This window comes from Mobula hypostoma, chromosome 3, assembly GCF_963921235.1.
Source record: "Mobula hypostoma chromosome 3, sMobHyp1.1, whole genome shotgun sequence".
Taxonomy (NCBI): Eukaryota; Metazoa; Chordata; class Chondrichthyes; order Myliobatiformes; family Myliobatidae; genus Mobula; species Mobula hypostoma.
In genome coordinates, this window is record NC_086099.1 from 98,984,741 (window position 1) to 99,011,431 (window position 26,691).

General features: G+C 40.8%; 1 protein-coding gene across 4 annotated transcripts in view; it reads left to right on the forward strand.

Annotated features, from left to right (window-relative positions):
- The first annotated feature begins 3,038 nt into the window (after nucleotides 1-3,038).
- wdfy3 (WD repeat and FYVE domain containing 3) overlaps nucleotides 3,039-26,691 on the forward strand; it is a 369,321-nt gene continuing 345,668 nt past the window's right edge. For 3 of the 4 annotated variants that reach the window (XM_063043525.1, XM_063043526.1, XM_063043527.1), the window contains exon 1: nucleotides 3,039-3,169. In XM_063043525.1, the coding sequence (XP_062899595.1) occupies nucleotides 3,144-3,169 (26 nt within the window). In that variant the 5' untranslated portion in view covers nucleotides 3,039-3,143. Of the gene's footprint in view, nucleotides 3,170-17,151; nucleotides 17,525-26,691 lie in introns of those variants that run through there. The other variant, XM_063043524.1, reaches the window with a different exon arrangement.

A 26,691-nucleotide genomic window follows, 5' to 3' on the forward strand; every position in this document is an offset into this window, starting at 1 on the left:
AACATGTTTCAAAGGCTTGTCCAAAGGGTGATTTTTTTTTAAAAAAAAGGAGATCAGCAACAAAATACAAACTCCGGCAGTTAAACTGGGAAATTGGACTGCTGAAGCTGTGTCAGGTCATACTTGGCAAATGAATAGAAGCCATTCATTCAAATGGGGAAGACAGTTGTGGGAGAAAATTGCAAATATATACTGTTTCAAATTGAGTTTTAACTAATTAATTTTGCTATTTCTTTTCAGATGTTGTAAATGCTTAAATGATTTTTTTAAATTAGTATCTTTAAATTTTATGGTATTCAGAAACAAAATATTTGACATCTTTGGCAAAATAATTAGGATACCACTTTAGTATCTATACACTTTTTTTCCCCCACAGTCATTTTATGAATGAGCCTCTGGGCTGTCCAAATGATAGCATTTTATTGAAGAAAAACTTGCTGAAGTACAGGGCTACACAGTTTTGGTTTGGTTTACCAGCAAGTTCATAAGCAAAACTGTTTTGCTGGTGAGAGCCTCATCACTGACACCACTAGCCAATCTAGAGGATGTCAAAGTCTTTAGGGCATAAGGAAGCAATACATTACCTTATTTCCTTAGCTGTAGAATTCCCTCTGATGCAATGTGCAAAAAATTACTGCCTGTTTTGTCCAATTTTATGTTAACAAGAGAGACATTTATAGCTTTACAATAATAGAGATAAATATTGTTAAAAAATTGGTTTTGCTTATCCATATGAACATCAATAGCAACAACAATATAAATTATTTCAGCAAGATGGAAAGAAAACACAACAGGATATATTCAATCAAGGAATTGATTGGCCTCCTAGAGGTGCACATATGTGGGGAGGTGGGAAATTTAGTGGGACAGCACAGATTTATTAGAATATTTATTTGTACAAGCCACAAAAAATTGAGAATCGTATCCCATTAAATTTAGAAGTATGCAAAGTAATATTCATTGAGTAATTCAAAATTGTTAGGGAAGTCCAATGGGCAGGGGCACTCTCAGTGTAAAAGTGTATAATTATGCCTAATGAGGGGGATTTAAGAACTGCAGCCCAAAGACAGGAAGTATTGTAGAAATCCGGAACTGGTTTCCCAGGGCTGTATGGGTGCTGAGTTAATTGAAATTGTGGAAACTGAGAACAGCAGATTTGTTGGGCAACAGTAGAGAGCTAAGGGAGTGGGGGAGGAATAGAAAAAGCAGAACTGCAAAAACAGAATGAAAGTTGCAGAAAAAGGATGGTATTAAAAATGAAAAACAAAGAAATGAGTAAAAGGAGGTGAGAGAATAAATCACGCTGTTTAAAGCTTGAATAATATTTTAATAGCCTAAGTTGTTATTTTCAACGATCAAAATATCACCCCGTCAATCTATATTTGGTCATCACATTTATCAAGACTATCATTGGTCTTGCTAACAGACCATAACAGATGTCAGTATAGCCTTGAACCAGACAATTTAATTTCAGACATGAAATGGAAGTTACTGTCCTCGATGTCAAGGCAACATGTGATAAGTCTGGCATCCTGAATTAAATAATCCAATGACTGGAGTCAGGCCTTGCAAAACAAATGATTGTTGTTTCTATGGTCAATCATCTCATCTCAAGACATTTCAACAGGAGCTTCTCGGGGCAATTTACAGTGTCGGACCAACTGCCATTGCTGCATTTATGGTTTTCTTTCCATTACAAGGTCAGATACAGAACTGTTTGCTGATGATTTTGTATGTTTAATTGCATTTGCAACTTGGCAAACGAAAGACATGCCTGCAGGCTACTAGACCTTAACAACATTCAGACAATGGCATGTAACAACTAAGGGTAACACATGACCCCCAACAGGAGAATTTGCCACCTATGCCTGGCATTCAAGGCCAATAATGTTGCAGAGGTACCCTCATTGTCAAAGTCCTGCAGTCATCATTGATATAAAAGGCAGCTAGACAAAGTGCATAGATACTATGATTACAAGGAAAAGGCAGAACCTGGAGATTTTGTGGTAAATGATTTACTTCCTGCTCCAAGGGCATCCCACATTTACAAAACATGGGTTAGTAGGCAATGGAACACACACCACATATCTGATTGAATGCAGTTTCAACTATCAAGAAGCTCGCCACCTTACAATATAAAGCAAGCTGCTTGTTTGGCACTCCATTTGTTGTTCAAAATATCCATTCTCTCCATCTTTAGTACACTGGCTGCTAAGGGTACAAATGCACTAGAAGCTAAACCAACTACACCCCCCAAGTGTTCAATCTCTACTCCAAGGTGGATAAGGGCCAGGGATGGATTAAAGTTTATTTAACAAAACAGAAAATTGGAGGCCCTCCACAACTGCTTAATATTGTTATTAGTTAATGAGGCAAGTCATTGAAATCTCTAAATCTGATGTGAGCTTAGCTACTCATTTTTTTTGCTACACAATTGGATAAAACTGCATTTAGAAAATGACTTAAATGTTTACCTTTCATTAAATAAGCATTTTACATTGGATCTATTCCATGGCAAACTACAAGAAAAATGCAGTTTTTCTGATTAACTTTAAACACATCTAAAAATACTAGCGGTAATTCTTTCCAATTAAAGCAGTAGGCAAACACAGTAAATATTTCTCAAACATTCCTGAAATGCCACATATATATGTTCTGATATTGTACAGTATATCTCTCTCACATTCCCATTACACCAATTCTAATGTTTTCACCACATACTTGTATAACTAAAATGTGAAAAAAAATCTCAAATTTATTGCATTAAATTATTGGTTTCTTGAAACCTTAAGAGTCTTTTTTTTCAAAATGTCAGACTTAAGTGACAGGAAGAACAGCCAGTAGAACCGCACCCTTATGGCTGCAGCAACCCAGCTTTAGTTCTGAACTGTATTGTGATGTGGAATTTGAACATTTTCACCCGTGATTACATGGGTTTCTTCCAGGTGATCTGCTTTGCTCTTACATCACAAAATGCGCAAGTTAATTAGTCACTTAAATTGCTCTTAGCTCCCATTATGTGTTAGAATATGGGGAGACTGAAATGACTTGAAGTAGGATTAGAGTAAATAAGGGTGCTTGATGTTTGGTGTGGATTGTTCCTGCTGTATTTCTTCTGATAACATTGCTCTGGTTTTGATTTAATGGACATCAAAGTCAAGACATTCAGGTATCTCTGATCCATTTTTAACCTTGGTTTATTTTTCTCCCTTGCTGTTAGCTTTCTAAGAATGCATAAGACAGGGTCAGGAAAAGTCAAAGAATCATGTGACTCTGTGACCCTTGACTGAAGGACTTTTCTTTTGTGTGGCTGTATTTTATCGATATCTTATATGTTCCTGTTCTCTTATATGTGCTATGTGTGACTGGTACTGTTTTGCACCTTGGCTCTGGAGTCACGTCGTCTCATTTGGCTGTATTCATGGGTATTTGTGTAAGGTTGAATGACAATTAAACTTGAATTGAATTTTGTATCAAAGCTTGCAATAATTTTGTAGATTGGCCTGATGTATCCTGTAAAAGAGCATAGCTTAATCATCAGATAGTTAGGACAACATGCAGCAAGTTCAGTGGCACACTGAATTTTCTGTGCTCAAACTGTATAGTTTAGCATCCTTAAAGACATTTATTGAAGTAATCTCTCACAAAGCATAATTTTAATGAGAAACTCGACAAATAAGATCACAAACTCTCCTGATTCATCTGTAAACAGCTTTTATTTATGCATTTGACTTTCATTATTTTGGAACTTTCTGAAACCTGCTTGCACATATTTTCATCAGAATTGTCAAAGTTATGTTACTGATCTTCCAAGAAAATGATCTTCAAGTGAATGTAGTTATGAACTGCTAAATTTTGGTTATTGTCGCATTTATGAAAACTACTTACAGATTGTTTCCAGTTATTCCACCTTACAGTGAATGAAGCAGCTTCCAGTTGGGTATTTTATAACTCGCAAATATATCTTGACACTTCTTTAAGGGCTTAATGAACAATGTGGTTTTGACACAGAGCTTTAGTGGAATCTGTGTGATTCTTTCTTGGATCCTACAGTCTTTTGATTGTGATAAATGACTAGTCAACACATTGTTTTCTGTAGTCTGTGGATACTGAGCAGGCACTAGAAAAGCTATGGCGTATGAACAACTGTTAATACTGTTAATTCCCACTAAAAGAATAAGTAGAAAAAGTACAGCAAGTATTAGCTGATATAATAGTTTTAGATGTGCTTGTTTTGTCATGATTTATTGTTGCAATTAGAAACATCCAAATTGAAGTTGTTCACCATTGTAAGCATAGTCTGCTTCAGTTACATCTGCTTGATTATCCAGTAATCATTTTAACCTTCCCTATGAACGGACAAATCTGAAAATAAATATCCATTGATTAACATGCAATATATTGGCATTAAATCCATGATTAAAGAAAAATATTTGCCTCCTTGCAGTTCTGCCATTGCTTTGTTGTTAATTTGGGCTAGATTAAAATTAGAGTCATGGAGAAGTACAGCACTGAAACAGGCCATGCCATGCCAAACCATTTAAACTGCCAAGTCCCATCAACCTGCACTCTGACCACAGCACTCCATACCCCTCCCATCGGTTTACCTATGCAAACTTCTCTTAAGCATTGATATCGAGCTCACATGCACCACTTGTGCTGGCAGCACACTTCACACTCTCACGTCCCTCTGAGTGAAGAAGTTTCCTCTCATGTTCCCCTCAAAGTTTCACCTTTCACCTTTAACCCATGACCTCTAGTTGTAGTCCCAGCCAACCTCAGTGGAAAAAGTCTGCTTACATTTACCCTATCTATATCCCTCATAATTTTGTATATCTCTATCAAATCTCTCCTTAATTTTCTACATTCCGAGGAATAACGTCCTAACCCATTCAATCTTTCCTTATAACTCGGGTTCTCCAATCCCAGCAACATCCTTGTAAATTTTCTCGGTACTCTTTCAACTTTATTTACATCTTTCCTGTAGGTAGGTGCCCAAAAGTTCAATACACCAAATTAGGCCTTACCAATGTCTTATACAACTTCATCATAACATCCCATTTTCTGTACTCAAAACTTTGATTTATGAAAACCAATGTGCCAAAAATGTTCTTTACGAACCTATCAAACTGTGACACTACTTTCAATGAATTATGGATTTGTATTCCCAGATCCCTTTGTTCTACTGCACACCTCAGTGCCCTACCATTCACCGTGTGAAACCTGCCCTAGTTAGTTCTACTGAAGTGCAACACCTCACATTTGTCTGCCTTAAATTCTGTCTGCCATTTTTCAGCCCATTGTTCCAGCTGGTCCAGATCCCACTGCAAGCCATGATAGACTACTCCATTGCCAACTACACCCCAATCTTGGTATCATCTGCAAATTTGCTGATCCAGTTAACCATATTATCATCCATATCACTGATATAGATGTCAAACAACAATGGACCCAGCACCCTGTGGCACTCCACTATTCACAGGCTTCAGTCAGAGAGACAACCATCTACTACCACTCTCTGGCTTCTCCCACAAAGCCAATGCCTAATCCAATTTACTACCTCGTCTTGAATGCCTAGCAACTGGATCTTCTTGACCAATCTCCCATACAGGACCTTGTCAAATGCCTTGCTAAAGTCCATGCAGAAAACATCCACTACCTTGCCTTCATCAACTTTCCTGCTAACTTGCTCAAAAAACTAAGGTTGGTTAGACTATTCCCAATCAGTCCCCGTCTAACCAAATACTCATATATCTGGTCCCTTTGAATAACTTTCCCACTACTGATGTCAGGCTCACCTGGCCTATAATTTACTGGTTTATTTTTGAGCCTTTCTTAAGCAGCAGAACAACATGAATTATCCTCCAATCCTCAGGCACCTCACTCATGCCGAAAGATGATTTCAATATATCTGCTCGGGCCCCTGCATTTTCTGCACTCACCTCCCACAGGCTCCAAGGGAACACCTTGTCAGGCCCTGGGGATTTATTTACCCTAATTTGCCTCAGAACAACAAGCATCTTCTCCTCTGGGTCCATGACCTCACTGCTGCTTTGCCTCACTTCTATAGACTCTATGCCCATCTCCCAAGTAAAAACAGATGTAAAAAATACATTTGGGATCTCTTTTGGCTTTACATATACTGCAGATTACCATGCTGATCTTCCAGAGGACCAATTTTGTCCCTTGCAAAATGCTTTCCCTTAACATATCTGTAGAATCCCTTGGGATTCTCCTTTACCTTGTCTGCTAGGGCAACCTCATGCCTTCTTTGAGCAGTTCTGATTTCTCTTTTAAATGCTCTCTTGCATTTCTTATACTCCTCAAATACCTCATTTGTTCCAACCTCCCTATACCTGCTATGCATCTCTTTTTTTCTTAACTGGGACCTCAATATCTCTTGAAAACCAAGGTTACCTAAATCTGTTATCTTTACCTTTTATTCTGACAGGCACATACAAGCTCTGTATTCTCAACATTTCTCCTTTAAAAGTGTCCCTCTTACCCACTACATTTTTTCCAGAAAACTGCCTTTTCCAATCCACACTTGCCAGATCCTTTCTTATATCATCTAAGTTGGCCTTTCTCCAATTTAGAATCTCTACCCTTGGACCAGACCTATCTTTTTCCATATTTTCTTTGAAACTAATGGAATTATGATCACTAGGTGCAAAGTATTCCCCCACACAACCTTCTGCCACCTGCCTTGTCTCATTCGCTAAAAGGAGATCAAGTATCACACACTCTCTCATTGGGACATCTATGTACAAAGAAAACTTTCCTGAACACATTTGACAAACTTCTTATCCCATCTAGTCATTTTGCAGTGTGGGAGTCCCAGTCAATATGTGGAAAATTAACATCATCTACTCTAACAATCCTGTGTTTCTTGCAACAGTCTGCCACCTCTCTACAAATTTACTTTATACTTTATTGTCACCAAACAATTGATACTAGAGCGTACAATCATCACTGCGATATTTGATTCTGCTCTTCATGCTCCCTGGAGTACAAATTGATAGTAAATATTAAAAATTTAAATCATAAATCATAAATTGAAAATAGAAAAGGGAAAGTAAGGTAGTGCAAAAAAACTGAGAGGCAGGTCCGGATATTTGGAGGGTATAGCCCAGATCCGGGTCAGGATCCGTTCAGCAGTCTTATCACAGTTGGAAGGAAGCTGTTCCCAAATCTGGCCGTACAAGTCTTCAAGCTCCTGAGCCTTCTCCCAGAGGGAAGAGGAACAAAAAGTGTGTTGGCTGGGTGGGTCGTGTCCTTGATTATCCCGGCAGCACTGCTCCAACAGCGTGTGGTGTAAAGTGAGTCCAAGGATGGAAGATTGGTTTGTGTGATGTGCTGGGCTGTGTTCATGATCTTCTGCAGTTTCTTCCAGCCTTGGACAGGACAACTTCCATACCAGGTTATGATGCACCCTAGAAGAATGCTTTCTACGGTGCATCTTTAAAAATTAGTGAGGGTTTTAGGGGACAGGCCAAATTTCCTTAGCTTCCTCAGGAAGTAAAGGCACTGGTGGGCCTTCTTGGCAGTGAACTCTGCTTGGTTGGACCAAGTCAGGTTATTTGTGATATTGACCCCGAGTAACTTGAAGCCTTTGACCTGTTCCACTTGCGCACCACCGATGTAAATGGGGTTGTGCGGTCCGCTACTCCTTCTGAGATCAACAACCAATTCCTTCGTTTTGCTGACATTGAGGGATAGGTTATTGTCTTCACATCATGCCACCAGGTTCTTAATTTCCTCTCTGTACTCAAACTCATCATTACCCGAGATATGGCTTACGATTGTGGTGTCATCAGCAAACTTATATATTGAGTTTGATGGAAACTTAGCTATACAATCATGGTTGTACAGTGAGTACAGCAGGGAGGTGAGTACACAGCCTTGTGGGGCAATGGTGCTCAGAGTGATTGTAGAGGAGAGCTTGTCCCCTATTATTACAGCCTGGGTCCTGTCTGTGAGGAAGTTGAAGATCCAGCTGCAGATCTGAGTGCTAAGGCCCAGGCTCCGGAGCTTAAGAATCAGTTTATTTGGAATGATCATATTAAAGGCAGAGCTGTAGTCAATGAAAAGGAGCCTTACAAATGTGTTTTTATTCTCCAGGTGTTCTAAGGAGGAATGTAGGGCCAGAGAGATGGCATCTGCTGTTGACCTGTTGCTCCGGTGGGCGATTTGCAAAACATCAAGGTTGACCAGTACGCTGTGTGCCATAACCAATCGCTCGAAGCACTTCATAGCAATTGATATCAGAGCCACAGGTCAACAGTCATTCAGACATGCCACCTTGCTCTTCTTCGGCACTGGGATTATCATTGCCTTCTTAAAACATGAGGGGATCTTAGACTGAAGCAAGACATGGGATATAGGGGAATTTGTTCCCCCTATATCCCATGTACTGTTGGGTGTTCTATAATATAGCTCCATTAATGTGGTCATCGCTTACTTATTCCTCAGATCCACCTATAAAGCCTCAGTAGATGAGTTCTCCAGTCTGTCCTGTTGGATCACTCCCATGAGATTTTCCCTGACTAGTAACTCCATCCTTTCCCTTTAATCCCTCCCACTCTGTCCAATCTAAAACAATGGAAGCCTGGAATACTGAGCTGCCAGTCCTATCCCTCCTGCAACCAAGTCTCATATATGGCTACAATGTCATAATTCCTTGTGTTGATTTATGCCCTGAGCTCATCTGCCTTTCTGACAATACTACTTGTATTGAATTCTTGCAAATAATTAATAATTTATTTCATATATAATCAGTGATTACTTTGCTATTCTGTTTGAACTTAACTGTACGATCTGCAAAAAATAAATCAAAGTTGAACAATCACCTTTAATCCCAAATATATTACAATACATTTGATCGCTCAGTGTCCATTGAGTGCTGGTTTTCTAAAGAATTTGATAACTACATGTAGAAGGACATCTCTCTAGTAGTAACGTTTTGTTGAAACTATCTTTTTAAGTTTGCATTTTGTCATTGACTTTACAAGGAAGATTTATGCCAGCATCCATTTCCACCTTTACCACTTCTCATTTACTGATAGTCTTCAAGTAGTTATCTTTTGATAAGTGTGTGCACTTCGCTACAAAGACATTTTTGAAAGGTGAATAATAGACATGGGTGCTGATTGAACAAATTAATTCTGACCAATGAATTCAACATATTGCTGAGAAGAAAATGGATCTACAAGCATATACGTCATCCTTCCAGTCCCAGCAGAAGCAGAAAGTATATTTTGAGCTATTTATTTTTTGTGAGTCACTGAATCCCTATCAATTCATAGAGTCCTGAAATGTCAAAAGTCACTTCAAGCTACTAGATCATTGCTAAATTAATCCACTTGCAATACATTTGTTTTGTTACATAATTTGGTTCCAGTTCCTCTGTTTCTGTCTGTCCCTGATTTGCTTCTTCAGACTACATAGTTGGAAGCACTGTTTGCCCAGCCAGCATTTATTTTTAGAGTTAGCTGTGTTGCATTTTTCCTTCATGATCTCACCAAAATGATCGATTGTGGGTACCCACTGAGCATTCTCCACCTTTCTTGGTTCTGCTCTCTGCATACTACCTTTTCAGTAGTATACAGCTTTGAGACTTGTTAGATGCAGTCATATAACATTAGACACACAAAAGGAGTACACATTATCAGCTAATCAAAAAAAAAGTAAAGGCAAAGTTTAAAGCTAGAAGAGAAAGGAGGCTGGATCAATTTCAGAAAGCACAACTGCAAGAACTTTTGAAAAAATTTGCATGCAGCATACTTGTTTTTGGATAATATCACAAGAGGGTGCAGGTAGGGAAATTGCCCTACTTCTGGCCGTCTCTCCCTACCTGCACCGTGCTCCCCCACACTACATCACATCACTATCGTGATGGGAAGGAGCCTCCTATCTGGCCTGACTTGTGTTAATTTTCCAGTTTCTCTCTCTACCATGCTGAAGCTGGTGTATTGCAGGATCATCCACAACCTGTGTGTTGTATATTTAATATTTTAATAATATTGTACATATATTGTTTGATTAAGGGTTTGTTTATTTAAATAATTTATTTAGGGCTATATGTAAAAGTATGTGAAAGGCATTCATCAATATGCCACCATATTGTAAGTGCATGCCTCACAAAAGCAAGAACAAAGTGGGCACATTATCCCTGGCTCCTCTTTTTTTCTTTTGATTAGTTTTATCTTTTGCCCTTCTGGCCTTCATGTGTGGCTTAGCTATCAAGCCCAGAGGAACCATTTCAACTGAGAAGGGGTAAAGGCGGGTACTGACGCCTTAAAACCAGTCACTTTGGACAGATGGGTCTCGTCGGCCTGGTTGGCAGCTTTTCTAGAAGGGAAAACTCTGACCTCAAACCTCCGCAGCCTTGCGGTTGTGCCCACTGATGGGGAAGGCTTAGAGAGTAAACCCTGAGGGGAAAATTCCAGAGCTGGAGTCCCTAAGGTAGTCCCACATTGAGTTCAATGTTGACTGGAAATTCCTGAGATGCTGCTGGTACGAAAATGTATTGGTCTCTGTCGTTCCTTTGGGTTCATCAGATGGTAGGAGAGGGGGAGCTTCTTACATGAGCAGCAGCTTGGTCTCCATAGCGTACTGCCCAGGCTTGCAATCTAGACAGTTAGGACGCAATATCCACAGCCAACTCTGACTGACGGAGGCCTCAGACTCCTCTTTTGAAGTTACAAAACATAACAGTGGTGGTGAGTCACTTTAAAACTAACCTGAGATGAAAGCTATGTTGAAACACAGTGAGACATTCAAGTTTTTTTTAAAAAAGCACAGTGCACTCTTTGCAAGAGGGGAGAGATGTTCAAGTTAAAAACAAGTGCACCATGTGTCTCTTTGGAAGAGGGAGAGAGACAGTCAAGTTAAAAAGATGAAATTCATAAATTCATAAACAGTGAGTACCAGGAGATTATAATAAATTTAAAAGAAAAGTAGAATGTCTGGCTACATCAGAAAGAGAGCCACATTTGATTCTACAAAAGATAATTGGCTGATATTTTTCTGAACAAGTTGAGCAGTATTTTAAAGCAAGTGGAATAGCTGATGAGAAACGAGTGTCAGTCTTGCTGAGTGCAATTGGTGGAAGACCATACAGTCTGCTTAGACGTTTGACTGCTCCAACCAAACCAGCCGAAATGAGCTTTTGCTGATATCATGAACGTAATGCAGGAACATTTAGAACCAAAACAATTGTTGATTGAAAAATGCTTTAGGTTTCAGAAGTAGACTCAAAAGGAAGGGGAGTCCATACCAGCCTACGTGGATGAATTGAAGTTGTTGTCTGAGCATTGTCAGTTCGGTGATGGGCTTAATGATGCACTGAAAGATTGTTTAATTTATAGAATCTTGCAAGAAAGCATTCAAAAATGCCTGCTAACTGAAGCAAAATTCACATTTAAAAGAGCAATTGAAATTGCTGTATCAATGGAAATAGTAGACAGAGACGCAATTGGGTTGTAGTCAAGAATGAAGTGAGCGTGAACAAAACTGTAGCCTCTAAACACAAGCCTGCCTAATCAAACAAATTTTGCCACCATCGTGGCAAAGGCTCACACACAACAGACCTATGCAGGTTTAAAGGAAAAACTTGTAGAAAATGCAACAAACTAGGACACATACAAAGACCATGTTGGACAGAAAAAAATAAATTGCACACGACAAAGAAAAAAAGTCAAGTTGCAGTTTCAAAAAGAGCACTAATCTGAATGCTGTTGATGAAAAATATGATAATGATGACAGTGACACAGGACTGGCTAGCCTTAAGATTTACAATGTGAAAACTAACAATAGACAAGAAATGCGACTTACACCAGAAGTGTAAGACAAATTAATTAAAATGGAATTGGACACTGGCTTGGCTGTTTCAGTCATTCCACAAAATGAGTTTGAATGGCATTTCAAAGATACTGAACTGAAGCCTGCAGATATCCAACTATGAACTTGTACTGGAAAAAAGCGAACTCCTGTGGGAATGACATTCAATACAGTGAAATACATTGGGCTTGTATGTGGTGAAAACAGGAGAGCCAGTGTTGAGGGGCCGTGATTGGCCGAAACAACTACAACTTGGTTGGAGCTCCATTCACCATCTGCATGCCACATCCCCTGCAGTAGAGTCAACTGAAAGTGAATTTTAAAAAGATACTGAATGATGCCCTAGCAGTGTACAAGGATGGAATTGAAAAACTTAAACATATCAAGGATGAAATGGTGTCAAATGAAAATGCCAATCCCTAGTTTTACAAGACCTGCCCGGTTTCTTATACAATTTGTGATAAAGTAGCCAGGGAGCTAGATCACACGGAGGCCAAACAAATGCTTTCTAAGGTTGAGTGAAGCCCATGGGCAATGTCAGTCGCCTAAAAGGATGGGGTTTGTCTGAGTCTATGGTGATTTTAATGTTGCCATCAGCCTAGTACTGAAAGTAGATTAATACCTGCTGCCCAGGATAGAGGGTATCTTTGCAAATCTTTCTGCAGGGAAACACTTCTGCAAAGTGGACTTAGCTGAGGCCAAAGCCAACAGTTGGAGATGGAAGAAGAGTCCAATGAATTCTTTAAACCAAGCATCACTTACTGTGATCACACCATTGAGGGATAAGATTTACACAAATGTGTGGTGAAAATTCAAGCAAAGGTGGATGCCCCAAGGCCAAAGGACGTATTACAGTTGTTGTCCTCTTTAGAATTTGTCAACTACTATAACAGGTTCCTGCCAAACTGGCTACTGTGTTCCACCCCTTGAATACATTACTATAGATCAGGAAGAAATGGCCATAGACAAAGCAGTGTGAGATGACTTTCCAAAAGGCTAAGGAAATGGTCGTATCAGACACTGTACTCACACATCATGATCCACATCGCCCAGTGAATCTTGCCTCTGGCACCTCGCCTTATGGTATACTGTAGGTGCAGTCATGTCACATGTTAAGAGTGATGGAAGTGAACACCCCGTAGCCTTTGCATCACATTCCTTTACTGCTGTAGAGGTGAGTTACGTACATACAGATTGACAAGACATTGAGTCCTGTTTGGGGTGTAAAATATTTTAACCAGTACTTGTATGAGAGAGAGTTTTCCCCCATTACTGATCATCAGCCACCAATGTTTATTTTCAATCCACGGAAGGGAGTTTCACTAACAGCAGCAGCACAAATGCAGAGATGGGCTCTGTTTCTTGGAGCACACCATTACAAGATTTAATTCAAGAGGATAACTAATCATAGAAATGTTGATAGATTGCCCCATTTACCCTTGGAAAAGGAAATACCTGAAAAAATTTACAAAATGGGACACTCCTCTTGACGTATTCTCCCTAAAGCAAATCAAGTCTCCCTTTTACGGCACAGATGATCCAAAGGGAAACTGGAAGAGACACCACACTGTCTCAGGTCTATATGGCCACCCAAAATGGCTGGAATGTGCAACAGAATCCCAGTTCCCCCATTTTTACCAGCGCTGGAATGAACTTGTCCTTGATGGAGATTGCTTTATGTGGGGATTGAGAGTTGTTGTACCATCCAAGTTGAGAGCTAAAGTTCTGGACAAAAGATATGCTGATCATCTAGGTGTGGTCAAAATGAAAGTTTTGTCTCTAAGCTTTTCCTGGTGCTTAGGATAGATCAGCAGATTGAGCAACTTGCCATGCACTGTTTGGGATGCCAGCACATCCAGAAGATGCCAAAGAGCAGTGCCTCTCCATCCCTGGGAATTGCCTGCATTGCAGAGGATTCACATGGATTTTAATGAACTCTTCACGGCAAAAAGGTATTGATTGTAGTGGATGCAGCTACAAAGTGGCTAGAAGTGTTCCCAATTGCCTCCACTACAGCCTCGCAAATATCTAATGTGTTGTAAGGAGCCGCTTCTCAAGGTCTGGTGTTCCAGAACACTTAGTGACAATGGGCCAGAGTTTGTTGTGGAACAATTTCCGTCATTGCTGAAAATGAATGGATTAAGACATGTTACTTTTGCACCGTACCACACAGCTACAAATGGCTTGACGGAAGGATTTATCCAAGAGTCTAAAGAACATACTGCAGGCAATGTCAGCAGAACACTCTGAATCGGAAGCTTGCCAATTTCCTCCTTGTGCGTCGCAATACAGGACACTGCACAACCAACAACTCACTAGCTATCCTGTTCCTGCAGCATCCCTTGCGCTCACATTTGGATCTGCTCAAACCCAATCTCAAAGGGAGCATGCAGGACAAACGGTTGAGACAAACTGAAAGCTCCTCAAACCAGGAGGTTCTAGGTTTCACTCCTGGACGAGCAGTGCTGGTGAGGGACCACAGAGTTGATGAAAAGTGGATTCAGGGAAAGATTAAGGACAGAACTGCAGCACTTCCTGCACGGCGAGATTGTGTTGTGTCCAATGTCACCTGGAGACAACACATGGATCAGTTAAGGAGAGCAGTGCCCCTTGTTAGAGAAGAAAGGTGTCCAGAGCTTCATAACCACTTCCTGCAGTCCCAGAGTCAAATCCTACAGCCACCATGGAGGAGGCCCCAGAACTGAAAATTGTTGCACATTCATAAGTCTCTCCTGCGAAGCAGAGTGAACCCGCCCCCCGATCAGGAAAGACGTTATCCTACGAGAGTAAGGAAGTCTCTACAGTGATTAAATCTTTAGGCCTGAATGGGCCAATTGAAAATTTGCTATGCTGTGATGTCCATATAGGAGATGTATTAAACAGTGTACTGTATATTGAATTGACTTTATTTCCTACATCTTTCACATGCATGAGGAATAAAAATCTTTGTTACGTATGTATATATATAAAGTTGAGATGCATTCCTAAGCAGGGAGGAGTGTTGTGTATTTGGTATTTCAGTAATATGAGTAATATTGTAAATATATCATTTAGTTAAGCATTCTTTGTTTATTTAAACAATTCATTACACCAGAATAAAAAAGGTGGGGTGGGGAGGGGCAGGAGGACAAGCTAGATGTACCATGATGAGACCACCCTGAGGCTGGAGGAGCCGCACCTAATATTCCATCTGACTAGTCTCCAATCTGTTGGCATGAACATCAATTTCTCCTTCTGGTTTAAAAAAAATCCCTCTCCTTCCCCTGTTCTTCTATTCCCCACTCTGGCCTCTTATCTCTTCTCACCTGCCTATCACCTCCCTCCTGGTGTCCCTTCTCTCCTCTGGTCCACTCTCCTCTCCTATCAGATTCCTTCCTCTCCAGCCCTTTATCTTTCCTACCTCCTGGCTTCACCTCTCACCTTCGACCTATCCTCCTCCTCCCCTACCTTTTTTATTCTGGCGTCTTCCCCCTTCCTTCCCAGTCCTGAGGAAAGGTCTCGGCCCAAAATGTCAATTGTTTATTCATTTCCATAGATGCTGTCTGACCTGCTGAGTTCCTGCAGCATTGTTGCAGTGTGTTGCTTTGGAAAGTGAATTGATGTCAAGGGTGATTTCATAAAATACTGCTATCAGAAAAAACATGCTTATAATTTCCAAAGGAGAAGGAATAAATGGGAAGCAGTACACAAACACAGTTGCAGTAATTTTGAATAATTGGCAACCTAACTTCAAAGGGGACAGATTGACTTGTCAGATAGCTGTGTTCAAAAATGGCACTTGGCTCTATGTGTCCACTATTAGGTTGAATACATTCATTAATCGCTCCACATTATTCCAAACTTCTCTTTTTGTGTAGAATATTTGATGATGTGATTCTTCAGATGATTTAGCTCATCATGATAAAATAGCACAATATTGAGAGTGTTGCTCACTCTAATGCAATTGATTTAATTCTTGTTTCTCAGTGTAGTTAATGATTGCAAGGAATTTCACTTCTAATAGCATTGATTTATTGATGAATTCACAATGATTAGTGAATCCCCTACTTAAAATACTGATAGCAAAGAAGCAAATGTAGATAAAGATACAATTTTAATGAAGAATTCATTTTTTAAACAGTGTCATAATTGGTAACAAATACCCATGACTCCTATAGAAAATTAGTTCTCTTTTACATACATCCTTGTCAAAGTTGCACTTGTTTGCTCCAATCTCTTTAACCTAATGTGCACAGAAAAATAAAAAGCAAGTAATTGTACTAATTGAATCAGAATGAGGTTTATTATTACCGGCCTGTGTCATGAAATTTGTTAACTTAGCAGCAGCAGTTCAATGCAATACATAATATAGAAGAAAAACAAATAAATTACAGTATATGTATATTGGAGATTAAAAATTGTGCCCCTTATCTGAAATGCTTGTGGCCAGAAGTGTTTTGGATTTTAGATTTTGGAATATATAATGAGATAGCTTGGGACCACCATTATTTTCTGACTCTGAATTTACGTGCTACCAGTAAGCCGTCTTTGTCTTACACTTGTTCATCACACTTATGTACTGATGTAGCACATCAGCATGTTATATTTTCATCAAGCACGATCTTGGGAAACACATCAATGATTTTCTCTGCTGCTTCATGATCAGCAGGCGCTTTATCACTATAAAGCTTTAAAAATTCAATGTTGTGCCTTTTCTTAAATTTCTGCAACTGAACTGCTGAATATTTAACAATTACGTTCAATTTTCAGTTCATCGTGTTAGATCTCTGCATGCTTCATGATCGGCATAATGGTAAACAGCTCTTACACTGACAAATCCACTCTTTCAATACCTATGCAGATCTTCATTTTTTTTGCTTTATGCAGTACTTTAAAAATGTTCATTAATTTCTGTTTATTGCATATGTGAGCTCACTCCTCAGCACTGCCTGTAGTGTGCAGAGACCTGCACATCAACTGGGAACCGACCCAGTTCCCCGTGGAATTTTCCATTTGTGATGCCACTCAAAAAATTTGGATTTTGGAGGTTTTCAGATTTTGCAATTTCGGATAAGGTAACCTGTATTAACTTCCACTCCACTCTTGCCTTTTTGGACGCAAAAGCAGGGCTGATTAAATCCATTTCAATTTATCGCCCATACTCAGTGGGAAGAGCTCCAAATCCATGTGAAATGACTTTGAAGTCAACGTCTTTCAGAAAATTTGTCGGAAAGAGACGCTTTAAACACCGCCCCGGTCCCGAAGTTGCCTCAGTGGAAAAGCTCCTGTGCCAGCAGGCGGCATTTGCTCCCAGCCCCGGCCCCGGCCCGGGAATCCGCGCGTGCGCCGGGTCTCGCTTGCAGCGCGGGGTCGCTGCCGGAGGGGGCGCTGTTGGCCGCTGCCGGGATTGCGAGGGAGCAGGGAGCGCGAGAGCCAGCGCCAGCGATGTTCCTCCCTGGGAGCCGGAGGTTCGCTTAGTTCAGCCTCGGGTGAAAAATGGCCACCGCGAAAAAGGGCAACGGCGGAGGGAGAAGCGGCAACGACAACAACGGCGGCAAAACTCTTCCCACTGCTCTGGCATCCCCCGACACCATCGTCTTGCAGCGCTTCATAGGATAAATTTTAACAAGGGAGGAGGGGGAGACGGAAAGAAGCACCAACCTTCATCTCTCCTTCGTCCGCTGGAGACCTTTTTATTCCCCTGGTGAGTTTGTTGTAAATGTTCCCTCTCGCTTTCTAAAAAAATATAAATAACCTGCCGCATTCGGAAATAGCGTGATGGGCGCACCGAAATGCTGTCTGTTTGAAGCTGGAGCGAGGTTATTCGGAGTTTATTTATATTTCATTCCCTTCTCCGGTTGAATTTCTGGCGACATCCGGCGGGCTGATTTCCGGTTGTGGTGTTTGGAAAGAGTCGGTGTTCGGGTGGCTGACGGCCCCGGTGGCGACCCCCCGTTCGTGGTGGCAGCCCCGGGGGCTTGGGGGGTGAGGAGGGGAGAGCGTGGGGACGAGGGGTATGGGGCAGCCACAGCGAGACTGACCACCACCACCTCCTCCTCCTCTTCGTATTTAATCCTTGTTTCGGGATTTTACTTGTGCTTAGGCCGCTTTTATTTTGTCATCACTTATATATTTTAAAAAAAGCGTTCATCGCAAAAGGCTCGAAGTAGAGACGCAGTCACCACGGGGTTGACGATTGCCCTGCAACGTGTATGCTGCTTTTTATTGTGTGGGGGGGTCGCCTGTTACTGATTTCACGGAATCTCCCGTTTGCTCTCAGTCGATGAGCGCAGTGCATACAGGCTTTTAAAGCATAGCGATTAAAAATGGACCAGTTTACTAAAGGAGTTGCTCTTCCAGATACTATTGTTTTGAAGGTTGGCGGAAGGATTACTTGACCTTTTATGCCATTTCTGAACGCCAAGTATGGAATTGCAGAGTGGCAATTTGAAAACCAAAACAACTGCAGATGCTGGAAATCTGAAGTAAAAATAGAAAATGCTGGAAATACTCAGCGGGCCAGGCATCTGTGGAGTTTTTGCTTCTGTTTCAGATACTGACGGACTTCCTGAGTAGTTCCAGCAATTTCTGTTTGATGAAATTGCAGATGTTAGCCGTTCTGTATTTGAGTCCATAGATAACAGGAGAAAAAATACGTATTATAAAGTAGGTCTTAATAAATTTCAATGTCATTCCATGAACTCTGTTATTCTGTGCAGTCAAGTGACAATAAACTACAACCGATGATGAAACAAAAGTTGTTTTCACTGCTTCCACCAAGTTTGAAAAGGGGTTAGCAATTTATAATATCTTTCCCAGCAGAACTGGAATTTATACTGGGTTCCAGTACAGCAAGTATCACTTGATTTAACACCACAATAAAAGATTTGTGAACCAAATGGTAACTTAAGTTTTCAGTTCTGATCGGAGACCTTTGACCCAGAATGTTTGTCTCTCTAGAAATGTTGCCTGTTTCAGAATCAGAATCTGGTTTCCTATCACCAGCATATGTCGTGCAATTTTTTAACTTTGTGGCATTAGTACAATGTAATAGATAATAGAATAAAACTGAATTACAGTTAGTATACATATTAAACAGTTGCATTAAAATTAGTTTTTTAAAAAAAGAAATAAACAGGTAGTGAGGTAGTGTTCATGGGTTTAATGTCCGTTCAGAAATCGGATGGCATAGGGGAAGAAGTTGTTCCTGAATCGTTGTGTGTGTACCTTCAGGCTTGTGTATCTCCTTGTGTTCCTCAATGAGAAGAGGGCATGTGCTGGGTGATGGGGGTTCTTAATGATGGATACTGCCTTTTTGAGACATTGCTCCTTAAAGATGTCCTGGATACTATGGAGGCTAGTGTCCATGATGGAGCTGACTTAAGTTTACAATTTTCTTTGATCCTTTGATTCGTTTTTCTCCCCCTCCCCCCCACCCCAATACCAGACAGTGATACAGCCAGTTAGTATGCTCTCTCCACAGTATATCTGTAGAAATTGGAGTTCTTTTAGGTGACACACCAATTTTCTCAAATTCTTAATGAAATATAGCTGCTGTTATGCCTTGGTAGCTGCATCGATATGTTGGGTCCAGGCTAGTTCCTCAGAGATGCTGACACACAGGAACTTGAAATTGCTTACTCTTTCCACTTCTGATCCCTCTGTGAGCACTGGTGTGTACTCCCTCATCTCACCCTTTCGGAAGTCCACAATCAACTCTTTGGTCTTACTGACGTTGAGTGAAATGTTACTGCGACACCACTCCTGTACCTGGTATATCATACTCCTGTAAGCCCTCTCGTCACCATCTGAGATTCTGCAGCAATGGTTTACTGTGAGCAACCTTGTAGATGGTATTTGAGCTGCTTTTAGTTTAGATTTTCAGCATCTGCAATATTTTGCTTTAGAGTTTCAGTTGTCTTCTTTTCTAACATTTGTAATGCTTCCTGTAGCTATTACGATTTTTTTCCATATAATTTTACGCTGATTAAGTAATTTAACTGGCGCTATAATGACTAAGAAGGAAATATCTTGAGATTTGTATCGTAGTTGTTTACCCATTTTTTTTCCAGGATAAAATTCTTTCACTTACCTTATTGCTCACTAAAGTTATTCCACAGTAAAACAAAATTGTTTTATCAGACAACAGGAATTCTGCAGATGCTGGAAATTCAAGCAACACACATCAAAGTTGCTGGTGAACGCAGCAGGCCAGGCAGCATCTATAGGAAGAGACGCAGTCGACGTTTCAGGCCGAGACCCTTCGTCAGGAGTCGAAGGGTCTCGGCCTGAAACGTCGACTGCGCCTCTTCCTATAGATGCTGCCTGGCCTGCTGCGTTCACCAGCAACTTTGATGTGTGTTGCTTGTTTTATCAGAACAAGTTTCATTGGAACAAAGTTTACATTGTAAAGGGTTGGTTGTTATTGTATTATCTGAGGCGTGTGAAAGCCCACTCTTGCAGCCAGTCTCCTACCAGATTTATGAATATCGAATGTTCATCTATATCTTGTTGGAGAGAGAAAAATGTTGTAGTCATTTCTATTGGAGTTCAAAAAGACCAGCTTTAGGATGGTATTGAGCAAAATGAATGTGTTTTTTTTAAAAAGACAACAACTGCACAACGAGCATTAACAAACACCCATTGTAAATTGGAGGACATAAAATCCTCATATTGAAAATAAATATCTTGAAAGGTTTCCGTCTAAGTATTGTTCCTTTGTCATTGTATTGAAGACTACAATTGCATCAATTTGCTTATTGTTATTTAAGACTTGGGATGACCATCCTTTCAATTTAGTGACAGTTGGTGCTGAATGCAAGATTATGTACCAGGCTTTTGTTTGGGGCGTCATTGATTCTGTGGTATTGGTCTAAGAATCTTAATTTGAGTTAGAATAATCATTTGACAAGAAAACTATGGACTGTTTGTTTGTCCTACTCCCATTATGGAAGAGGCTACGCAGCATGCATGCCAGGACCACTATACTCAAAAATAGTTACTTCCCCCCAAGCTGTCCGGTGATCAACATCTCCATCCATTAACCAACCCTACCACCACTACCTACACATCCCTTCGTGTCTCTTTACATGCAGTCTATATAATAGTTATTTGTATATGTGTTGTATAGGGTTAAATTTATATTTTTTTATTGTGTTTTTTATGTCACATTGGACCTGGAGTAGCAGTCATTTTGTTCTCCTTTACACTCATGTACTGAAAAATGTCAATAAACAATCTTGAATCTTGAAATGTTACACCTATGATAAATCCAGTAATTGCAGATGCTTTAATGATTTAAGATTTCAAGATTGTTTAATGTCATTTCCCATATAAAAGTGTAAAGAAGAACAGAATAATTGTTACTCTGGATCCAATGCAGCACAAAAAAACACACAATAAGATAAAGAACACAATAATAAAAAAACCCCATAATAAATGTACATACTTCAGATTGAATGTACATAATGTGACACTAGCATAGGAGTGCCTGTACATAAGGTGACTCTGATAGGAAATGATAAAGTAGTGGTGGTGGGGGTAATAGAGATACTGATCAACCTCACTGCTTGGGGAAGGTAACTGTTTATGAGCCTGGTGGTCCTGGCGTGGATGCTATGTAGCTTCCTGGTGGAAATGGGATAACCAGTCCATGAGCAGGGTGGGTGGGATCCTTCATGATATTGCTGGCCTCTTTTCGGGACCTTTCTGTGTATATGTCCTTGAAGGTGCCAGTGATGCTTGGGCAATTTTAGCTACTTGTTGTAGAGCCTTCCTGTCTGTTACAATGCAGTTTCTGTACCATGCAATGATGCAGCATGTTTGGATGCTCTCTACTGCACATCTGTAGAAGGTCATGAATATTGATGTTCATCGTCCAGCTCTCTTTTGCCTCCTCTGAAAGTGGAGGTGTTGGTGAGCTTTCCTGATTGTGTAGGATGTGTTCTGGAGCCATGAGAAGTTTTAATTATTGCGATACAGCGTGGAATAAGCCTTTCTGGCCCTTTGAGTCATGTCACCCTGCAACCCCCTTCTTTTCCGATGCCACCTGACCTGCTGAATTCCTCCAGCATTTTGTGTGTGTTGCTTAGATTTCCAGCAAATGCAGATTTTCTCATCTTTGAACTCCTAATTTAAGCCTAGTCTAATCATGGGACAATTTACAATAACCATTTAACCTACCAACCGGTACACTTTTGGACCATGGGAGGAAACTGGAGCACCCGGAGGAAACCCATGCAATCATGGGGAGAACGTACAAACTCTTTACAGATAGTGGTGGGAATTGAACCTGGGTAGCCTGTTCTGTAAAGCTTTGTGTGAGATGTGCTCTCCCAGGAGATTGAAACTGTTTGCATTTTCCACTGTTGTGCCACTTATGTAAAGGGGGTTGTAAATGATACCAGTTCTGAAGCCAGTAACCATCTTCTTTGTCTTGTCGACATTGAGGAAGAGGTTATTTGCCTATCATTGGGCCTTCAGCTCTTCCCATCTCCTCCCCGTAGCCTGTCTCATTGTTGTCAGTGATGAGCCCCACTACAGTCATGTTATTTGTAAACGACAATGTGATTACTCAGGTGTTTGGCTGTGCAATCGTGTATCAGCAGAGCGTACAGCAGTGGGCTCAGTACACAGCCTTTGGGGGGGGGGCATCTGTGTTGAGGATGATGGGGGAGGAGAAGTTGTAGTATATCCTGACTATCTAAGGTCTCTTGGTTAGGAAGTCCAACTTTCATTTGCACTGTGGTGTATTTAGACTGACGAGTAGGAGTTTGTTCACCAAAGTATGTGGGCAATACTACTGAATGCCAAATTGAAATCTAGAAACGGCATTCTGATATAAGTGTCCTTGTTTTCAAGGTGTATCAGGGCCAGGTGCATGAAAGATGCTATGACATCTGTTGTAGAGTGGTTCTGTTGATAAAACATTGGTGAGTGTCCAGAGTGGCAGGAATGGAATTTTGATGTGCGCCATTACCAGCCGTTCAAGCACTTCATGATGATTGGCATCACTGCCACTGGATAGTAGTAGTTTAGTTCTAAAGGTGTAAGAGTTCTTTGATACAGGGATGATGGTGGCTGATTTGAAAAATGGGGACAGCAGTCTGGATGAGTGAAATGTAGTAGATGCCTTTGAAGATGTCAGAATATAGGCATCAGAATATAAAGGGAAAATATTGTCATTTTATGCCAACAAAGCTGAAGTTTTTTTTTTCCCTTTTGAAGCCCAAAAATAAGTGAGCCTTGGTGTGCAACTTGTCACTGCACATTTTTGCGGGAGATTTCTGCAGATGTTTCCAAGGTTATTCTTCCTTGTGATGAAGATTTCAAAGCATGTCAACTATCTGGTTGTGAAGCTATTTAAAAGGTGTTTCACGTGCTCTTGATCAACAGTTTTCAATTTCCTAGCCTTGAATGACTCATTTTCACCATGGATGTCCAGTTCCTATACACTTCTGTTCCCCATTAAGAAGGCCTTAAAGCTCTCTGCTACTTCCTTAACAATAGACCCAAACAGTTCCCTCCACCACCCCTCTCCTCTGTCTGGCAGAGCTAGTCTTCACTCTCAACAATTCTCCTTCTTCTCCTCCCACTTTCTCCAAACTCAAGTGTAACAATGGATATCTGCATGGACCTTAGCTGTGCTAACTTTTCATTGGCTATATAGAACAGTCCATGTTTCAAGCCTTCCCTGTTAATGCTCCCCACCTCTTGCTGTGCTACATTGACAACTGCATTAGTGCTGCTTCATGCGCCCATGCTGAGCTCATCTCAATTTCACAAACTTTGCCTCCAACTTCCACCCTGACCTTAAATTCACTCAGTCCATTTCTGATACTTCTCTCTTCTTTCTCGATCTCTCTGTCACCATCTCTGGAGGTAAAATCTACTGACAACTTTTATAACCTACCAACTCACGACTATCTGTCTCCTGTAAAAATGCTATTCTCCTTTCCTCAGTCCTTCATCTTTGCCTCATCTTTTCTCAAGATGAGGCTTTCCTTTCTAGGATATTAGGGTTTCCCTTCCTTCAACCATTGATGCTGCCCTCATCAACATCTCCATTTCCTGGACTTCTGTACTCGCCCCATCTTCCCACCAACATAACAAAGAAAGAGTTCCTCTTGACCCCACCACCCCATGAGCCTCTACATCCAATGTATCATTCTCCATAGATTCACCATCTTCAGTGGCATCTACAGCAGCAAAACAAAACCCAGAAACAATTGCTGCTAACCTGCAACCGCTGTGGAGTTGTTGTACTTGCATGATGTGCCCTCGGCTGCAGTGAAACTATTGTTTCAAAGAGTCGAATTCTTTATTCGATCCGCTATTAGCAATGAGCAAACATGAAGTGATGAATTTAAGCATACCCAAGTGTAAGCTAAGCATTATTCAATTTTTTTCTCAGCGGTCAGCAAAAGATACACCCTCCACTGGTTCCAAGTGACGAACTGCAACGAAATAAGCAAGAATACCCTTCTCTTTACCATATTCGCTTTTACCATGGCCTCACTGATGTGACTAGTTGCTCTAATAAATGTGCAACACAAGATACAAAGCAGACAAGAGTACAGATACAGGATCCTACCACAAAATACATCTCGAACTCTTTCCCCCCCCCCCCCCACTTTCCGGTTTCTACAGGGATCACTTCCACCATGATTTCCTTGTCTATTTGGCCTTCCCCACTAATCTCCCTCTTGCAAGTGACAGAAATGCTGCTTCTGCCCATTCATCTCCTCCCTTACCTCCATTCACGGCGCCAAGTAGTTCTTCCAGGTGAGGCAACACTTCACCTGCATATCTGTTGGGGTTGTCTATTGTATCTGCTGCTCCTGATGTGGCCTCTATGTTGGTGAGACCCGGCGTAAATTAGGGAACCACTTTGTCGAGCACCTCTGCTCTATCTACTAAAAGTGGGGTTTTCTTGTGGCCAACCATTTTAATTCCTATCCCCATTCCTAGTCCAACATGTTGGTCCTTGGCCTCCTGTTTTGCCACAATGGAGGAATGGAGGAGCAATATTCCATTTAGGTAGCCTCCAACTTCATTGGATGAACAACAATTTCTCCTTCTGGTAAATTTTCTTCCCCTCCCCCTCCCTCTTCTATTACTCACTCAACTTCTTGCCTCTTCCCCTCTCTTGCCTATCACCTCCCCCGATGCCCCTCCTTTTTCTCTCATGCTCCACTTTTCTCTTCTATCAGATTCCTTCTTTTCCAGCCCTCTCCCTATCATTCCACCTATCATCTAGCTGCTCCTCCTTCCCCTCCCCCTATCTTTTTATTCCAGTATCTTTCCCGTGTCTTTTCAGACCAAAAGAAGGGTCTCAGCCGGAAACATCTGTTATTAATTTCTATAGATATTGGCTGACTTGCTGAATTCCTCCAGCATTTTGTGCGTATTGCTAAAAGGTGTGTGTGTTAGGATAGAGGTTAAAATGATGGAGGAAGTTTTGGGTGAGAATACTATTATTTCCACCCACTGGAAAAAAACCTAGCAGAAATATCTTGTGGTATTGCTAATCATTGCCTGGAGGATAAAATGTATTTAAACAGAGATATCTGATTATACTGTCCTGCTTACCAAATACAAATGAGAAATTTTCCTTTAAAACCTTTCTTAAGTATGTCATCTGGTTCCATTCACAAATTGTCCTTTTGGTCCCTATTAGGTCATACTCTTTTCCTACTTACCCTCATGCCCTTAATATACTTATAAAATGCTTTGAGATTTTCCTGAATCTTGTATGCCAGTGACATTTCAAGCCCTCTTTGCCCTCCTAGTTTTTATTTTAAGTACCCTTTTATCATTCCTACCTCTTTGTACCTCCCACATTTTCAGTTCTTGCTGTATATTTATATTTTTAATCCATTCTTCAGCATCTCTTATTGTCCTGGACCACTTGGTCTTTTGTATGTGCTTTTCACCCACAAGGGACACATTGGTCCTGGACTTACACTATTTTTTGAGGACGCAATAAATTTTGTTTTGAGCACAGTTTTAAGATGCTTGGAAGTAAGTACAGAGGAGATGTCAAGGGTAAGTTTTTTACACAGAGTGGTGAGTGTGTGGAATGGGCTGCCAGTGGCAGCGGTGGTGGAGGCAGATACAATAGGGTCTTTTAAAAGACTCCTGGATAGGTACATGAAGCTTAGAAAAATAGAACTATGGGTAAACCTAGGTAATTTCTAAGGTAAGGACATGTTCGGTATAGCTTTGTGGGCCAAAGGGCCTGTATTGTGCTGTAGGTTTTCTGTGTTTCTATTTCAGTTTTAAATTTCCCCACAGTGAGTTCTTCTACTCTACTTTTGCCAGGTACTGCCCAGTGGTATTGGAATAAAATGTATATGGAAACTGAGGGTCACATCTGGAATATTGTGTATAATTCTGGTCTATTTATCTAAGGATATGCTTGATAGGAGTGCAGCAAAGGCTTACTAGAATAATTTTGGAATGAAAGGTTTGATGTAGAAGATGAGATTCAGCTTGAATTTTTACATGCTAGAACAGCAGTCCCCAACCACCGGGCCGCAGAGCATGCGCTACCGAGCCACGAGGAAATGATATGATTTGGCGATATGAGTCAGCTGCACCTTTCCTCATTCCCTGTCACGCACTGTTGAGCCATTACCTGCGCGTCATCCATTTCAGTGCGGGAAGGAGATCAACTCCTCGAGCTTGCAAATGACGACGGGCTGAAAAGTCTGTTTGACCTAACATCTCTGCCAGCATTCTGGATCAAAGTCAAGGCTCAATATCCTGAGATAGCCACGGAAGCACCGAAAACGTTGCTTCCATTTCCAACATATCTCTGTGATGAATGTAACAAAAACTAAATTGCGGATTAGACTGGACATAAGGAAC